Raw genomic sequence first — 18,122 nt, forward strand, 5'->3', positions numbered from 1 at the left:
ACCCACACAACAAACAAGGAGCATCACCATCACTAAACCAGACCTCCCAGCACTACATCGACCTGCCTTTTGAACACCTCCAGGGATGGTGCCTCAACCCCCTCCCTGGGCAGCCCATTCCAAGGGCTGAGAACACTTTCAGTGAAAAAATTGTTCCTAATATCCAGCCTGAACCTCCCCTGGGGTAACTTGAGGCCATTTCCTCTTGTCCCGTCGCCTGTGACTTGAGAAAAGAGACCGACCCCCATCTCTCTACACCCTCCTTTCAGGGAGTTGGAGAGAGCAATAAGGTCTCCCCTCAGCCTCCTCTTCTCCAGGCTGAACAACCCCAGCTCCCTCAGCCTCTCCTCATCAGACTTATTCTCCAGACCCCTCACCAGCTTTGTTGCCCTTCTCTGGACCCGCTCCAGCACCTCAATGGCAGCGTATAGGCAGGACCAGAGCAACTTATTCCCACTTAATCTACTTCCCAAAAGGCATGAACATGGTGCACAAAATCATTTTTAAGTCCATTAGAGGAATTTTATAGTGCAGAATAAACCAGGTTTTCTTAAGCCACCTCCACCGGGAGTTCAAATGAAGGTCCTTTGCTTTGCAAAGAACGGGCAGCAGCACCCCCGTGGTTGCTTGCTCATATCTCAGCAGATAAGTGACAGCAGAGAGAATCCCCGTTTTAACCTTTCGTCGCTTGAACCCACTTGCAAACAGTTCTGAGAGGACATCCACCATGTGCTCAGGGAGGAAGGACGGTCTCGGATGTGGTCATTACTTTCATCCGCTATCTCCCCGTGACTCATCTGATTCCTCATGTGAGCGTGGAGCAACAAAAGCACAGAGTGATGTCAGTCAGGAGAGGAAAACGGTGGCTGAGGAGTCAACCTTCTTGGGGGCAAGTGGCAAAAGGCGAAATACCTGAGTGTGGTGCTGAGGGAGGAGTGAAAGATGGAAAAAGGCAGCACCACAAGCCCTCTCAAAGCTGCTTCTGAAACAGAACTGTCCGAATCGCGCTGGGCGGACGCCAGGAATCATAGAATCACAGAATGGTTTGGGTTGGAAGGGACCTCAAAGATCATCGAGTTCCAACCCCCCTGCCATGGGCAGGGACACCTCCCACTAGAGCAGGTTGCTCAAGGCCCCATCCAGCCTGGCCTTGAACCCCTCCAGGGATGGGGCAGCCACAACTTCCCTGGGCAACCTGTTCCAGTGTCTCACCACCCTCAGAGTAAAAAATTTCTTCCTGAGATCTAATCTGAATCTTTTTTCTTCCAATTTAAAACCATTTCCCCTTGTCCTATCATTACACCTCCTGGCAAAGAGTCCTTCTCCAGCTCTTCTATAGGCACCCTTCAGATATTGAAAGGCCGCTCTAAGGTCTCCCCGGAGCCTTCTCTTCATTCACACGTGGCTAGAAAAAGAAGAACTCCCCGAGGCGAGAGGGAGAACTGGGCCTAAACCGAAGCTCAGGGGGCAAATGGGGAGCTGGGAAGTGTCTGTGGCAACACTTTTCAGTTCCTTCTTTCCCTGACAGCTGAACTAACGCTCGTCACAGGAGCGCAAACCAGGCAATTATAGCAAGCGTGGATGCCACAGGGCTGGACAGGCTCACTATTTATAGCTCCCTACCAACAGGGCCTTCCTGCTGTGCCCCTGCACACAGGTTAAGGTACAGTCCATGCCTTGAAGGACTCGCAGTCTAAATAAAAATACAAAGAAGAAGGACCAGCAGCCCCTTTTGTGATGAGAGCCAAGACTCTGAGATGAAAGGATAAAAAGGAAACCCACAGCAGAGCCTGGAACAGCAAACTCCAACTTCTCCCCCACAAATTGCCCTTTATTTTATTAACTCTTTCCCTGCCTGAAGTGCCACCTCTCCACTAATCATCAGTGCCAAAATCTGAGCCAGTGTCACTGAAGTGTTTCCTGCAAGCTCTGGCCTGACTTGCCACTGTTAAATTCTTTTCCCTCCCTACAGCAGAGGTAGGAGAAGGGATTTGTGCCTGCCCTTAGCTCCCTCCCTGATGGGGTGGGAGGCACGGGATCAGGCCAGCATCCTGGTGAGCTGACCCTGCCAGAGGGAGGATGGACTCCCCGGAGCGGAGCAGCCTGCCAGCTTCCAGCATCTCAGCCCACTACGGATGCGAGTCAAAGATAGTCTCCTTTGTTTCACACGGAGGATTAAAACACGAGCTGTTTGTAAGCTGAACTTTGAAGTGTCTCCTTAGCAATTTGAAATGCGGTCACGCAACAAAGAGAAACCTTTACAAATACGTTTTTTGTATTTGAAGTTGGAGACCATCCACTGGCCTATTTTTAGCCGTACATTTGAACTGGCCATGTTACAATCCTGCCTCTGTTCTAATGCAGTAAAACATGGAGAGGATTCACTTGACCTGCAGTATCGAGTACAGAGAAAATAAGACATTTGTCTGGAAAAGAACCACCCAAAATAGCAGTGAAGGAGTCATGCTGTGACATGAACTGTTAGGGTTGAGAGACAAGAAAGAAGAATATTACAAAAGCTTGTAGAATTTTTCTAATAATATATTGATAAAAACAACTGCTAGAAAATTATATGGTGGTGCTAATTAGTATTTGTAGGTATAAGGACCCGAGATCTTTCCCTTTTACACTAAATACACTGCACATGCGAGAGTAAGAAATAATCCTTGCTGAGGTGAGTTCTCAGCTTTCTTCAGGGATTCTTTCTAAATCCACCTGACTTTTCCTTTGCTAAATGCGGCTTTTAGCTCCAAAACTGATGCTCTTGCATGAGGGAAACCTCCCCTGGCAGCTGGGTTTTGGTTGATTGGTTTCACCACTTGGCGTTAAACATGATGCAACAGAGTATGGCAAATGCAAGGGAACATCAGGATGGGGCGCAACGGAAACGCTGCGTCTTATCTGACAGGTCAGCAGGAGGGAGAGGAATTATTTGCCCTGGTAACAGCACATGGGAGAGCACAGAGGCAGGGGGCAGGATGCATTTTCAACCATCTCATGTTCCCTAAACTTTTTACAGCCCCTCATTAAGCTTTGTCATATCCTAAAGTAGACAATTATTACTGTATTAATTTTCCGCCTTTCCCCTCTTTCAAGAAGCTGGGGAAGGAACCCAGAAGACCTGATTGCAGATGTATTAATTCACACCATCACATCTGCAAGACTGTACCATGCATTTCCCACCGACAAGGAAAGAAAGGTTAAAACCTTGCATGACAGGTTAACAGCATGATTTGCAGCAACAGCTTAAATAAATGGTTGCAGGCACGAAGGACTAGCAGGCAGCTAATCCTTTAAAGACTTAAGAGCAGCTACTACTTCAGTCCAAGTAAATATTTCAAAATAAAGTTAATTAGTGGTGACTAGTGGATTTTTTTTTCCTTCATTTTAACAGCCCAGGCTGAAATGGTGAGTCCTCCACAGAACTTAAGCTTTCAGTGCCAAAACTGCTTCACAGGAGGAGAAAGAGCCCTCTCAAAGAAGATTCATCGCAATTTTGTTCCTTACTGTAATTGCTGCTGGACTGGAAAAGCTCTGTCTGACTCTCACAGCCCCGTGCCACTGTCAGGGAGACGGGCTCCAAGAGCAGCCTTCGAGCTGCTCCAGAGATGCAGGACAGCATCATCGCTCAGTGTCCGACAGAAGCACAGCACAGAGGAGGGATTTGAGTTGTCATAAGTGAGCTCTGTCCATGCAGGCCACGAAAATAATAATTGCCTTACTTCCAATTAAAAGAAGTTTCTTAACGCCTTCCTAGACACGGTGAAAGCACAGAAGGAAAGGCCTCAAGGTAACAAGTACCCAACCAGCACAAACCAAAGCCTGCCTGAGCCCAGAGAAGCAAAACAGTCAATGAAATCATTTGGAAACAATCAGTTCTAATCCACAATTAAGCTTTTTTTTTCCCAAGATTTTTCTTTTTCCCCAGATATATTTTTTTTCCCCTTGACCCTTAGCTCCATCTAAGAACAAAGTCAATTCTCTTGGGAGGGAGGAATCTGTCGCGACCCACTGAACTGTCTGGACTATTTTTAGTTATTTCCAGCATTCCTACAAACCTCAAGCTGGTTGTGTCTTAGGGAAGGGGACGGGAAACCCTGTGAAACCCTGTGAACGTGCACATCTACGTGTCACCCAGGGAGCAGAGAACAGAGAATGCCCACAGCATTGCAGCACGGACGTACGGCTGGGCTGGACGCAGAGCCCTAGGGAAAAGGCAAAGAACATTACACCAGGTAGAGGCAGAAAACCAGGAGAGGATTCCCGACTTCCCTGAGCTGGAGGAGGCAAAGCAAAGGTCTCTGCTAGAGGTTGGGAGGCCAGAGAGATCCAAGGGCCGGGCAATTAGCTCTTACCCCCTGAACTGATGAGCTCCAGAGCGCAGCAATGAGGAGAGCACCAAGTGGAAGGGCAGGGTCAGGCGAGGAGCCCCGGAGGTGCTTTGCAGGTAGAGATCTTGCTGGGCAGAGCAGGACAACCACCCCAGGAGAAAGCTGGTTGAGGGAGAGGCAGATGTGAGGGGAGATGGTATGGATGGGCTGCTGCTTGGGACTTTTAAGGACCTGGCACGAGGGGGAGGAGCGTGGGGAGAGCACAGAGAAACCCGTTTAGACCCCGGCGTAAGCGGAGCGTGGCACAAATCTGATTAGAAGGGACAGAACTGTTGTGCCGAGTCATTTCTTCCTGCCCTGCAGGGCTTTTACGTTGTCTTTTATGCTGAGCAAAATCCCTATTGCTGTAAGAGCAGCAGTAGAGCACCCAGCCTCTCCGTGGCAAATGTTGCTGAATTTGGCTAATTGCAGTTGACAGAAAGAAAGCAAACCCCGACGGCAGGGCCTAGTCTAAGTGTTCCTGCGTGATGGGTACCAGAAAAGCACCGGAGATGCTGTTGCAGATTGTGCTGTTTGTTCAAACAAAGCATTTGTTTTAGGGGAATATTTATAGCATGGGGGGCCGTATCCAGCCTCCTCCAAGTGAGTCATCACATTCTCTCTCCCTCATCTCCACAGATGTTTCAGGCAACTTCTGCTGAAATATTTTTATATTCAATAACCAGCCACCCAGCTCTGCGCCCAGTCCAACAGCACAACATCCAGCCAGGCCTCGAGGATGCGGTTATCAAAAGAGTAAGATCACCACTGAGAAAATGCAAACAAGGAGTTCAAAATTCAAGTCTCCTCTTACTACATCACCACGGGACCAACAATGGGCCTTGCTCTTCTCTCCATCCCATGAAGCACCGTCATGGAGCACATGGAGAATCTCAGAGAAAAGGATCAACAGTGGTACCAAAAGACATATATAGCACACGTCAAGTTGCTGCTGGAGTACTTACACCCCCTTTGCCAGGATGGGACTGCAGGGCCGGCAGCTGCTTCCCTGTGGAGGGAATAACGTCTCTTTACAAGGCTCTTTGTATGGACAGATGCAAAATCACGAGCCTGTGAGGAACACAACATCGCTGGCTCCACCAGCCTTAAGAGTAAAGACTTGAGAGCCCAGGATGGGGCAATAAACCGTTCAGGGCTGTGGCTTCACCTGGACCTGAGGCTCACAGTCCCCAGGCTACTGAAATTCCTCACCACTCCATCACACCAAGCAACCTACGAAAGCACAATTTCTGCCTCTTCAAGAGTTTATTAGAACCTTTGCACAACACTTTGGATAGTTCTGGCTTTTCCTATTGCTCCTTTCCATTGCTGAGTTTATCTCCATCCCTATTTATGCCATGGGAATCAGAGACCCCCTTTCAGGCAGAAGTCCTTCTGTGGGACTCCCAACAGGGGCATTGCCCATCACCTTGGAGATGCAGCATTGGATATGATGCTCGCTGTAAACCCTCGCTGTCCCAGCCTTATCCAGCGCCTGAGCTGGCAGAGACCATCGCATTACTTTTAGCAGCATCTCTGGCTGTGAAGCCTCTCCTGGAAGCCCACTGAGGTTGCTCATCCAGCGTGTGGGCAGCAGGTTGACTCCTTGAATGTCACCACTTGGTACAAGCCTGCTGCTTGACTTCCCTTCTCAAGGGAAACTGGCTGTGGGAAGTGTTAGAAGATTAGTTACACATGGCATCTTTGAGCCAGGAGCCACTGGTGGCCATCTCTCTCTCAGCTGGTGGCATTTGCACCACCAAGAGTGGTAAGGAGCCTCCTGGAGAGGAGAGGAACAGGCCACGTTCTGCCCTGGGGAGCTCAGTGTGCTATTAATGAGGAGCCATTGCAAATGAGGAGCAGAGAAAGAGTCATTTTGGATCCATCATCAGTTTCCAGGGCGTGTAGTTTGTGTCTGCAGCTGCTCGAGACTGGCTCCTCTGCTCCCTTGTTTGTTCCCCCCCGTTTACTCACCTAGATGTTCCAGACACCTCGTCTGTGTGAGGCAAGTTTCTTCTGACACGGTGATGCTTGGGAACTTTCATTAGTTTTGTTCACTCCAGAGAGGCAGAAAAAAATAAAATCAAGAGACTTACGTAAAGTAAGTCTCTGCTTTTAGAAATAACACACTGGGGGAACTTCTCTGGGGCTGCTGGTAGCTCAGGCCAGAGGACTCCAGAATCACGTTTCCAAATGTCTTTCCAGCAACTTTAGGGTATTGAATACACAATCGTATAAATACACCATCCAGCAGCACCAGAAGAACATCCCTGAGGATACATGAATCCAAGCACTCATAAACTAGAGAAAAGCCTAAAATCTGGGTGCTTGTTCTTTCTCTAGAGATTCTGTGCATAATAACACCCCATCAAGCTATATAAATGCCGACTATTTTTCCCTCGGAGACAGCTGCCTTGCCGAGTGCCCGGAATGGATGATGCTCAATAAAGGAAATAGCTATTCAGTATTATCCTCATTCATCAGGGCTCGGCCAGTCCCTCATTAGTCATTCAAGCCCTGCTCTAGAACCAGAAACTTCTTCCCAAGCGTTTTCCTGCTGCCCTCACTGCTGTAGTGAGTCAGTCGGTTCTCCCCAAACCCACAACCCCGTGATTTCACAGAAGGGGAAGTGAGGAGCAGAGCCATTATCAGTGGGGTTTGGCAGCAGCATCTGGTGCCAGGGTGATGGGGAGGACACAGCTCCGCAGCCGGGGAGCTCCGGGACGGCAGCGGAGGAGCCGAGCACATCACAGGTCCACAGTGCAGACCCACAGGAGCAGGAGGAAAATTAAAAAGCTCCTGTTGTAGAGAATCGGAGTGGCTGGAGAGCTGCCTGGCAGAAAAGGACCTGGGGGGGTTGGTCGACTGTCGGCTGAACATGAGCCAGCAGTGTGCCCAGGTGGCCAAGAAGGCCACCAGCATCCTGGCCTGGACCAGGAACAGCGTGGGGAGTAGGGCCCGAGAGGTGATCATCCCCCTGTACTGGGCACTGGTGAGGCCCCCCCTCGAGTGCTGTGTCCAGTTTTGGGCCCCCTACCACAAAAAAGACATTGAGGTGCTGGAGCAGGTCCAGAGAAGGGCAACAAAGATGGTGAGGGGGCTGGAGCACAAGTCTTGGGCGCTGGGGGTGTTCAGCCTGGAGAAGAGGGGGCTGAGGGGAGACCTTATTGCTCTCTCCAACTCCCTGAAAGGAGGGGGTAGAGAGATGGGGGTCGGTCTCTTCTCCCAAGTCACAGGCGACAGGACAAGAGGAAATGGCCTCAAGATGCGCCAGGGGAGGTTCAGGCTGGAGATTCGGAAGCATTTTTTCACTGAAAGGGTTCTCAGGCATTGGAATGGGCTGCCCAGGGAGGGGGGTGAGGCCCCATCCCTCGGGGTGTTCAAAAGACAGGTTGATGTAGTGCTGGGAGGAATGGTTTAGTGATGGTGATGCTCCTTGTTTGTTGTGTGGGTGTCTATTTTTGTCAGTTGGGTTGACGGTTGGACAAGATGATCTTTGAGGTCCCTTCCAACCTAGAAGATTCTGCGATCAACAGAGAGGGGCCGAAACAGTCCCCTTTGGGAGGAAAGCTTCATCCTTATGGAGTGTTTTAACAAATAAAAGAGCTGACACCACTGATTCCACTCAAACCTACACTGGAGCAGCACCATGGCTATGGAGCAGGCTCAGAGAAACAAAATATTTGCAGTAAAATTTTCCAATCTCTTGAAATATATGTAAACTCAGTCTATTTTGGAAGAGAAAAATGGAACCTGGCTATTTGTTACACTACAGCTAGAAAACTGATAGACACTTGAGCATCTACGGACTTATATCCTCCAGAGGAAAACCATGCTTAGAAGTCAGTATTGTCAGCACAAAGAATGCACGTGTTTGGATCTTCATTTTTCCAGTGGCCAACATACCTTTTTTTCTTTCCCAGAAGTGTCTCCTTTTATTCCAAATTAAATATAAAGCAATCCCTGCAGAGAAGAAAATTTCCCTGTAGCCATCCCTCATACAGACAGCCCCGCGAGCGTTGGGGCTGGGACTTTTCCTATTTATATGCTGTGCTGCCTGAGGACTTTGCTTCTGTCAAATAACAAAGAAATTAATTGCCTTTCCTCCGGAAAGGTCAGCATGTTTTATTCCCATCCCCTACATTTACTTATCCCTCTGGTCGACCCAGGCTTCCCAACTTTCTGCATCCGATCAGCCCCGCTTGAAAACATCTCCTCCCTCCTCCTCTTCTTTTCGCATCCAAACTTCCCTTCCACTTCCTCTCCCCGTTCTCCAAACCCAAACAAACCCACATTCTTCGCCCCTAATAACGGCTGATTCATGGCTTTGCGTCAGCAGCCTCTCTCCTGGCCAGACCCGGATTTCATGGACATGTCTCAGCTGCTGCCAAGCCAAGTGACAACATCTGGGGAGCAGGGCCACCAGCGGGACCGGCGGGTCAGGAACGTGGAGGGGCTGAGGGCGGGTGTGACGCAGCAGAGAACGTGCGTGGTCGGTGCCTTCAGAGATGGAGAGAATTATAGAATGGCCCAGGCTGGAAGGGACCTCCAAAGGTCATCTAGTCTGACTCCCCCCCAACTAGACCATGTTCCCCAGGACCCTGTCGAGCCTCACCTTGAATATCTCCAGGGATGGAGCCTCAACCACCTCCCTGGGCAACCTGTCCCAGTGCTCCACCACCCTCACAGTAAAGAACTTGTTCCTAAGATCCAATCTAAATCTGCTCTTCTCCAGCTTCAAGCCATTGCCCCTCGTCCTGTCACTGCAGGATTTGTAAACAGACTCTCCCCAGCCTTCTGGTACCCCCCTTCAGGGACTGGAAGGGGCTCCAAGGTCTCCACAGAGCCTCCTCTTCTCCAGGCTGAACAACCCCAGCTCAGCCTGTCCTCACAGCAGAGGGGCTCCAACCCCCTGAGCATTTTCGTGGCCTTCGAGATCTTGAATTCAATCAGTTCTTCCCCAGAGGACAGCACTGGGGCACACACAAGCCAATTAAGTCAAGTGAGGGAAGAGATGTAGGTTAAAAAAAGATCTTGGCTCAGGTTTTGGGTTTAATCTAGAACATTGGAGGAGGGGAAAAGGCGGTTTTGAGAGTACTTTCAGAGCAGGGCGTTCATCCAGCATCGTTCACATCTCAACATCTCCACCGACCCGCTCTGTGCTCGCAGCGGTACCTGCCCCTCTTCATCGCAAAGAGCTTCAGTCCACAGGAGCCACCGCTGGCAATTCCAGAGCATCAGTGCCCACCTGTGAGCGGGGCTCAAACACAGCCTGCCCAGTCACACCACACGCAGGGAACTGCATCTTTGGACCCTGGAACAAAGCAATTAGAAGTCCCGTGGTCTTTGCACATTTATAAGGGCTGGAAAAATTTTTTCACTGAAAAGGTTGTCAGACATTGGAATGGGCTGCCCAGGGAGGTGGTTGAGGCACCATCCCTGGAGGTGTTCAAAAGACGGGTTGATGTAATGCTGGGAGGTCTGGTTTAGTGATGATGATGCTTCTTGTTTGTTGTGTGGGTGTCTATTTTTGTCAGTTAGGTTGACGGTTGGACAAGATGATCTTTAAGATCCCTTCCAACCTAGAAGATTCTGTATGTGAGGTTCAAAAAGCAAATCACAGAATCATAGAATCATGGAATGGTTTGGGTTGGAAGGGACCTTAAAGATCATCTAATTCCAACGCCCTGCCCTGGGCAGGGACACCTCCCACCAGCCCAGGTTGCTCCAAGCCCCCTCCAACCTGCCCTTGAACCCCTCCAGGGATGGGGCAGCCACAGCTTCTCTGGGCAACCTGGGCCAGGCTCTCACCACCCTCACACCAAACAAGTTCTTCCCCACAGCTCAGCTCCATCTCCCCTCCTTCAGTGTCAAACCCTTCCCCCTCCTCCCAGGGCTCCCCTCCCTCATCCAGAGTCCCTCCCCAGCTTTCCTGGAGCCCCTTGAGGGACTGGAAGGGGCTGCTACAATCCTGACCTTCTGGAGCAGCATATTTTCCTGTTGCACCCAGGGCACTCTGGAGGGTGACCCCCAGCCCCCAGCTCTGCCCCAGAGCCAGCCAAGGGACCTGAAGAGCAGATGGAGACCCTCCAGAGCTGCAGATGGAGACCCTCCAAAGCTGCAGATGGAGACCCTCCAGAGCTGCAGATGGAGACCCTCCAGAGCTGCAGATGGAGACCCTCCAGAGCTGCAGATGGAGACCCTCCAGAGCTGCAGATGGAGACCCTCCAGAGCTGCAGATGGAGACCCTCCAGAGCTGCAGATGGAGACCCTCCAGAGCTGCAGATGGAGACCCTCCAGAGCTGCAGATGGAGACCCTCCAGAGCTGCAGATGGAGACCCTCCAGAGCTGCAGATGGAGACCCTCCAGAGCTGCAGATGGAGACCCTCCAGAGCTGACTCAGCAGAGCCTGGTGCTGACTGCAAGGGCTCCGTTCGTAACTGGAAGCCACGGAAAACAGCAGATTCAGCTCAAGCCTCCATCGGGTTGCCCAGAACAGTTTTTAGTGCAGGCTGAGGTCTGTGAACATGAGAGAGACAAGCTTATGATTTGTACACAGAATATAGTGAAGTTTATTCATATTAAATACATCGACTTGCATCACTACTTGCCACATACTTGCTCTCCAGGACACTGAGTTCGTTCCCACTTCAGGAGACAGAGAGTTTTTGCTTTACATAAAATAGAGCTACTGATCTGTGTTCCCTGAATAACCCATCACTGACGCTTGCAAAACAATACAGAGGGGATTTAGTCAGTACAAACTATACAGAGATTTCCTTTTTACTGGTCTAGGGAGTTATGCACAGCATATTATCTAGACAAGGACAAAACGTTTCCAAATATACAGACATACGGAATTCAAGCGTCTCCAATATCCACTCTAGTCAAAACCAAGAGTTTTGGTATTCAGACACTTGAGTCCTGGATTCCAATTCTTCTCCCTGTGGCCACTCTGTTTAAAATAATAAGCAAAAATCCAACAATAGTCCTTTTAAAGGATAAGAGTGGGTTTTGCCAAAAGTAACAGTGGCGTGGGAAAGGGCTTGCTTCGGAAGACTGTGTTTGCTGAGTAAATAAGCTGGGTCAGGCTTATAAGAGGAGCAAATGCCCTACGTGTGAGTTATTTCACACAAGTGCAGTTTCCCCCCCCTCTCTCGTACCCGTCTGACTTGTGACACCCCCAGCAAGCACAGGACAAGCAGCCTGGAAGCGTTTCTGACGGGCAGAAAGCAAAAGGGAAATTTAACTGCGGCGTTTTCCTGCAAAGGTAAACCCAACGACAACCACAATCTTACCCCAAAGCTAAACCAGACTCCAGAAAACAGTTAGAAAAAACAAATATCTTTTACTGCCGAAACCGGCTCATCTATTTTTTGATAGTTTCTACAATTGCCTTGCCCAAGAAGAACTTCTTAAAAGCAAGCAGCATTATGTAACCAGAAGAGGGAAAATTACAATAAATCACATGTTCTTCCCACCTAATGTTGAAATCATTTGGGTCAATTCCACGTTCCATCCCCCCCTCACCCCCCTCCCTCCCAAGTGACAACCTGCAACACCCCAAAAATGGGAACTGGCATCTTGTGACTGATAATACTTCACCTACAGCCTTCAGCCCCCTCCAATAGCCAGGGGTAACTCAAAGCTCTTACCGCCGACCTAATTATAACGCAATTAAATATGCTGCTCAATCATCGAAGTCCGGGATGTCGTCGTAGGAGTAGCCCCGGTAGCCCTTGGACGCGTAGTAGGCGATGCGCAGGTGGTAGAAGCCCGGGAGAAAGACCAGGATCCCAATGATGAGCACGGGGATGGCACGGTCTGTCCCCTGCAGAGGAGAAACACACGAGTGCGGTGAGGAGAGATCTCCACCGGGGTCTCTTCCCTTTCTCGTAACTCCAGCCTCAACTATTCCTCCCCCAAGGCCTACCCTTTTGTCGCCTTTAAGGGCAACAAAGCTGGTGAGGGGTCTGGAGAATAAGTCTTATGAGGAGAGGCTGAGGGAGCTGGGGTTATTCAGCCTGGAGAAGAGGAGGCTGAGGGGAGACCTTATTGCTCTCTCCAACTCCCTGAAAGGAGGGGGTAGAGAGATGGGGGTCGGTCTCTTCTCTCAAGTCACAGGCGACAGGACGAGAGGAAATGGCCTCAAGTTGCGCCAGGGGAGGTTCAGGCTGGATATTAGGAAAAATTTTTTCCCTGAAAGTGTTCTCAGCCATTGGAATGGGCTGCCCAGGGAGGTGGTTGAGGCCCCATCCCTGGAGGTGTTCAAAAGACAGGTTGATGTAGTGCTGGGAGGTCTGGTTTAGTGATGATGCTCCTTGTTTGTTGTGTGGGTGTCTATTTTTGTCAGTCAAGTTGACGGTTGGACAAGATGATCTTTAAGGTCCCTTCCAAACTAGAAGATTCTGTGATTCTGTGATACCCAGCTGACAGAAAAGAAAGAAAAATTCATCTGAAATCAGAAATATCTCCGTTTTCTTCAGGCTGAGCTCTAAGTCCTCTCCCTGGCATCTTCTCCTCGCTCCAGGAAACCCTCAACCCAACTTCTCCTTTGGGCAGGAAGGGTGGCTCCTGCTCACATGGACACGTTAGAGAAGTGCCAGGCGCTGCTGGCTGGGCTGAGCCCGAGCTCTCATCGTGCCTGGAGGGCTCCTGATAGAGCCAAACCCCGCTGTCTCCACAGAGATAAGCAGCAGCTGCCAACCCTAAAGCAATTCCATCCGCAGGAGGTAAGAGGAGACACATGCCATGGAAGGGCAGCGAGTCAGCTACCAACAGATCCCCTTTCCATGGAGCATAGAGATGAGAAAAGTGGTGGCACGTCCCATAGCGTGGCGAGTAGGACTCAGGATGTGATTGTTCCCCTCTACTGGGCACTGGGGAGGTCCCACTTCGAGGGCTGGGTCCAGTTTTGGGCCCCTCACTCCAAGAAAGACCTTGAGGGGCTGGAGTGTGTCCAGAGAAGGGCACCGGAGCTGGTGAGGGGTCTGAAGCACAAGGAGAATTTCACTGAATTTCACTGAATTTTTAGAGTTGGAAGGGACCATAGAGATCATCTAGTCCAACTCCCCTGCTAAAGCAGGACCACCCAGAGCTTGTCAGAGTATGTTACTCAGGAGCATCCAGGCGGGTCTTGAAAATCTCCAAAGAAGGGGACTCCACACCCTCCCTGGGCAGCCTGTTCCAGGGCTCCGTCACCCTCACCGTGAAAAAGTTCTTCCTCATATTCAAGTGGAACCCTTTATGTTCCAACTTGTGCCCATTGGAGAAAGGTCTGGAGAACTTCTGAGGGAGCTGGGGGTGTTCAGCCTGGAGAAAAGGAGGCTGAGGGGAGACCTTCTGGCTCTCTCCAACTCCCTGAAAGGAGAGTGTAGCCAGGGGGGGTCGGTCTCTTCCCCAAGGAACAGGCCATAGGACATGAGGAAACAGCGTAAAGTTGCCCCAGGGGAGGTTCAGATTGGAGATTAGGAACAATTTTGACACGGAAAGGGTTATTAAGCCTTGGAACGGGCTGCCCAGGCCAGTGGTTGAGGCACCATCCCTGGAGGGATTTAAAAGCCGGGTTGACATAGTGCTTAGAGACATGGGTTAGGGATGGTTTTTATCAGAGTTCGATTGATGGCTGGACTCTATCTTAAAGGTCACTTCCAACCCAGACAATTCTATGATTCTATGAGCAGGCTGGTATCCTGACAGAGAGCTGGGGGGGTTCAGCCTGGAGAAGAGAGGGCTCCAGGGAGACCTTGGAGCCCCTTCCAGTCCCTCAAGGGGTTCCAGGAGAGATCGGGGGGACTCTTGATGAGGGAGGGGAGCCCTAGGATGAGGGGGAAGGGTTTGACCCTGAAAGAGGGGAGATGGAGCTGAGATGTGGGGAAGAACTTGTTTGGTGTGAGGGGGGTGAGAGCCTGGCCCAGGTTGGCCCGAGAAGCTGTGGCTGCCCCATCCCTGGAGGGGTTCAAGGGCAGGTTGGAGGGGGCTTGGAGCAACCTGGTGTGGTGGGAGGTGTCCCTGCCCAGGGCAGGGGGTGGCACTGGGTGGGCTTTAAGATCCCTTCCAACCCAAACCATTCTGTGATTCCACGGTCTCTCACAGAAGGGACCAGAAGTTCGTCACTAGAGGACTGATGACCCCAGCGCTAGGTTCTTCCAGGACAGCAAGCTGACCCCTCTGAGGACGCAGCGGTGAAGTGAAACCGTACCCCGGGTTGGAGAGAGGAACCCAGCCCTCCCTGGAACATCTCCAGCCCCGCGCTGACCCGGCTCCAGACGGGCTGGCGAATGACACCCGCGGGCTCTGTCCCCAGAGGAACCGGGCTCTCGGCAGACACCGAGGCAGCAGAGGGGGATCCTTCCCCACTTACAGGCCTTTTGCTCCCAATTTCTCCACTCAACGTGAGGGTTCACGGCAGGCTTTGAGGAGCAGGCAATGCCAAACCCATAACCGACGCGTAACGGAACCACTCACGCCTTTGCTGATGTATCCGGCCAAGAGGAGGGCTCCGATGATAATGAGGAAGGTCCCGATCATGAAGAGCACAACAGCCAGCGCGATCGCCTTGTAGGGGATTTTTGGTGGGCTCTTCTTGAACTGGAGGGAAAAACCAAACAGTAATCGGCTTAACCCGGCACAGCTCCTCTCCCACCATGGCAGAGGTGTCCCACAGCCAGCAGAGGTGACACGGGGCAAGCTTGGGGCAGCTCTGCATCAAAAGAAGTGTTGCCAGCAGATCCAGGGAGGTGGTTCTGCCACTTTGCTCTGGTGAGGCCTCACCTAGAGCACCATGTCCAGGTCTGGAGCCCTCAATACAGGAAGGACATGGACCTGACGGAGGAGGTCACTAAAATACTGGGGGGGTTGGAGCCCCTCTGCTCTGAGGACAGGCTGAGGGAGCTGGGGTTGTTCAGCCTGGAGAAGAGGAGGCTACGGGGAGACCTACTAGCGGCCTTCCAGTACCTGAAGGGGGGCACTGGAAGGCTGGGGAGAGCCTGTTTACAAATCCTGCAGTGACAGGACGAGGGGCAATGGCTTGAAGCTGGAGAAGAGCAGACTTAGATTGGATCTTAGGAACAAGTTCTTCACTGTGAAGGTGGTGGAGCACTGGAACAGGTTGCCCAGGGAAGTGGTTGAGGCCCCATCCCTGGAGATATTCAAGGAGAGGCTCCACGAGGCCCTGGGCAACCTGGTCTAGTTGGGGGTGTCCCTGCTGACTGCGGGGGGTGGGACTAGATGGCCTTTGGAGGTCCCTTCTGGCCTGGACCATTCTATGGTTGTGTTATTCTGTGAGGAACCCTGCCCCTGCAGACCCCGCTCAGCCAGTGCTTACACCCACTCTGGTTTCCAGTTCAGCCGTTACTCTGCGAGGAACCCTGCCCCTGCAGACCCCACTTGGCCAGCGCTTACACCCACTCTGGTTTCCAGTTCAGCCCCATGGGCTCTCTGGAGGAGAAGGGCTGAGGTGGGGGCTCAGCCATCTCTGCACCCCTCCATCTGAGGCTGGAGATGAAGCAGCAGCCCCCAGCACACACAATCAGAGCTGTGGGAGCCCTTCCAAGGAGCTCACAGGCAGAGCAGCAGCGGGAAGAGGTTTTTCTCCCCCACTTTTTTTACCTGCAGGTCGATATATCCATCGTCGGTGCTGGAGAGCTTGGAATATTTGACTTTGCTACTGGGAATCCCAGAGGTCAGGTTCGTACGCGACGGCATCATGACAAGGAAGCCCGGGCATCAGCTAGAACCTGGGAAACGAAGAGAACAGCAAAATTAAAAAATTGGAGCAAACTGGACATCAGAGTCTGAGCCACAAGGGTCGAGTTTCTTCAGAGAAACAAAAATGTCGAGCCCGTTCTAACCCAAAGGCACCTTTGGGCTTTTTCATAAATTAAATCTTTTCAAACAAAGCTCTGTGTTTAAGCCTAAAGTACAAAAGCACAAATGCAGCTGCAGCGGGGGTCTGCCAAGAGTTGAAAGCAAAGTCCAACTAAGGTAAAACTTGTTTTTAAAATAAGATAGAAATTCCAGGATAATATACAATATATTGTCCAACTCCCATTTCGCAAGGAGCTCTGGCTTCCAGCAGGGCCACGACTGAGGCCCAGCTATTTCTACACCAGGACACGAGCAAACAAACTCAAACCAGACCCAAACAGAGCAGCTTTTCAACCAGATGGATATTTTGCAATAGATCCATTTTGGGGAAAGAAAAAAAAAAAGAAAAACAAAACAAACAAAAACCCCAAAAACAAACCAAAACCCAACCCCACTGGAAAGGAGAAGGAAAGGGACACGTTGATCCCGAGACAGCCCGAGTCGTGACTCAGAGGGACGGTGACACGGGGATGGGGTGGGCAGGGGATGAGGTAACCAAAACACCAGCAGGGAGCTGAGAAATCAGAGGTCATTGTGTGTCGAGGCACGAGGGAGGCAGTGCCGGAGCGGAGCTTTATTTAGCCACGTTGGGGCCGTACCCTGTGATTTCACCGCCCCACGAAGCCAAGCTCCCAGTTCTGCTGCCAACAGTGACCATCCCGGGGACAGGGATGGAGCCCATCAGCTTCTGAGCTCTCAGAGCCCGGCATCTTGGGAGCCAGAGCCTGGATCCAGCCTGGAAACACCTCCCTGAGCCATCTGAGAGGCGCAGAGAACTCCTCCCTGCAGGATCTACGTGTCTGGTGGCCGCTCACCCACAGCCCAGGGCTGCGACTCCCATCAACGAGGCAGAAAATGGGCCTCCCAAGCTTCTAACTTCAACAACTTTATTTTCTGAGAAAGTGTGGAATAAAGAAAACCAAAGAGCATCTCCCCACTGCTCCAGCAGGCAGGGACAAAGATGCTTTCTCCATAACGCTGTTTGGCATCTGGGACAACGGGATCTCCTCAAAATTCCCTCCACTTGAGCTGAAATGATTTGTCTCCTCCTCTCTAATTGCTGGCACCTTACCCTACCAGCAGGTTTCTTCCTCCTGCTCTAAATTTGAATTTTTATTAAAAAAATCCAGCACCCTCTGATCTTCACACCACACAACCCCCCAGTTTTACCTTTAACTTGAATTTTGGGCTTTTTGGTAGCAACCCCCAAGCACAGACACAACCCGTTTCTGGCCCCATCGATACTGGAAACCTCCCTCACCCCCCTCAGCTCCTCACACCCCGGGTTTGTCAGGTCCCAGCACCCAAAATACCCCCCAGGGACCCCCCCACGCCCAGGGGCAGATGTGCAGGGTGGGGGGAAGAAGCCAAAAGAAATCAGTGCATCACATTTCCTTAATCTGCCCCATTTCCCTCTCCAGTTCCTCGGGACTTCTTACTGCCCTGCCCATCCCATCCTTTCCCGGGATATTCCCAGGGGCTTCCCAGGAATTCTTTCCCATTTATACTGGCGGAAACTGCCCTGCCCTTCCCATCACCTGGCTTCCCAGTGAGAAAGAGGCTATTAATGGAACAAATAGTGGGAATAAAATAGATAAATAGTATTTGTGAATAAATAAATAGTATTTGTAAATAAATAAAAAATTGTAAATAAATAATATTTATAAATAAATGATATTTAGAACTAAATAAAAGGGAAAAAAATAAAATATACTCAGATTTCATGTTTAAGGGCCAGGTTAAACTCCACGGAGCTGCTCTCTCCGGGCGCTCTGCATCGGTTCAAGAGCAGAAAGCAGCTCTCGAAGGGGCCAATAAAGGCTGAATCGCGCCTGTAGCTCCATTTCCGAGCACAATTCGCTCCTTTGGGGGCTTTTCACCCCG

The 18,122-nt window shown here is 51.0% G+C and overlaps 1 protein-coding gene across 2 annotated transcripts in view; it reads right to left on the reverse strand.

Moving 5' to 3' along the window:
* Nucleotides 1-10,912: 10,912 nt before the first annotated feature.
* TMEM230 (transmembrane protein 230) overlaps nucleotides 10,913-18,122 on the reverse strand; it is a 17,505-nt gene continuing 10,295 nt past the window's right edge. For both annotated transcript variants that reach the window (XM_014945472.1, XM_014945471.1), the window contains 3 exons: nucleotides 15,981-16,108; nucleotides 14,838-14,960; nucleotides 10,913-12,201 (listed from right to left, as the gene is read on the reverse strand). In XM_014945472.1, the coding sequence (XP_014800958.1) occupies nucleotides 12,061-12,201; nucleotides 14,838-14,960; nucleotides 15,981-16,079 (363 nt within the window). In that variant the 5' untranslated portion in view covers nucleotides 16,080-16,108 and the 3' untranslated portion in view covers nucleotides 10,913-12,060. The remainder of the gene's footprint in view (nucleotides 12,202-14,837; nucleotides 14,961-15,980; nucleotides 16,109-18,122) is intronic.

This window comes from Calidris pugnax, unplaced genomic scaffold (assembly GCF_001431845.1).
Source record: "Calidris pugnax isolate Ruff unplaced genomic scaffold, ASM143184v1 scaffold120, whole genome shotgun sequence".
Taxonomy (NCBI): domain Eukaryota; kingdom Metazoa; phylum Chordata; class Aves; order Charadriiformes; family Scolopacidae; genus Calidris; species Calidris pugnax.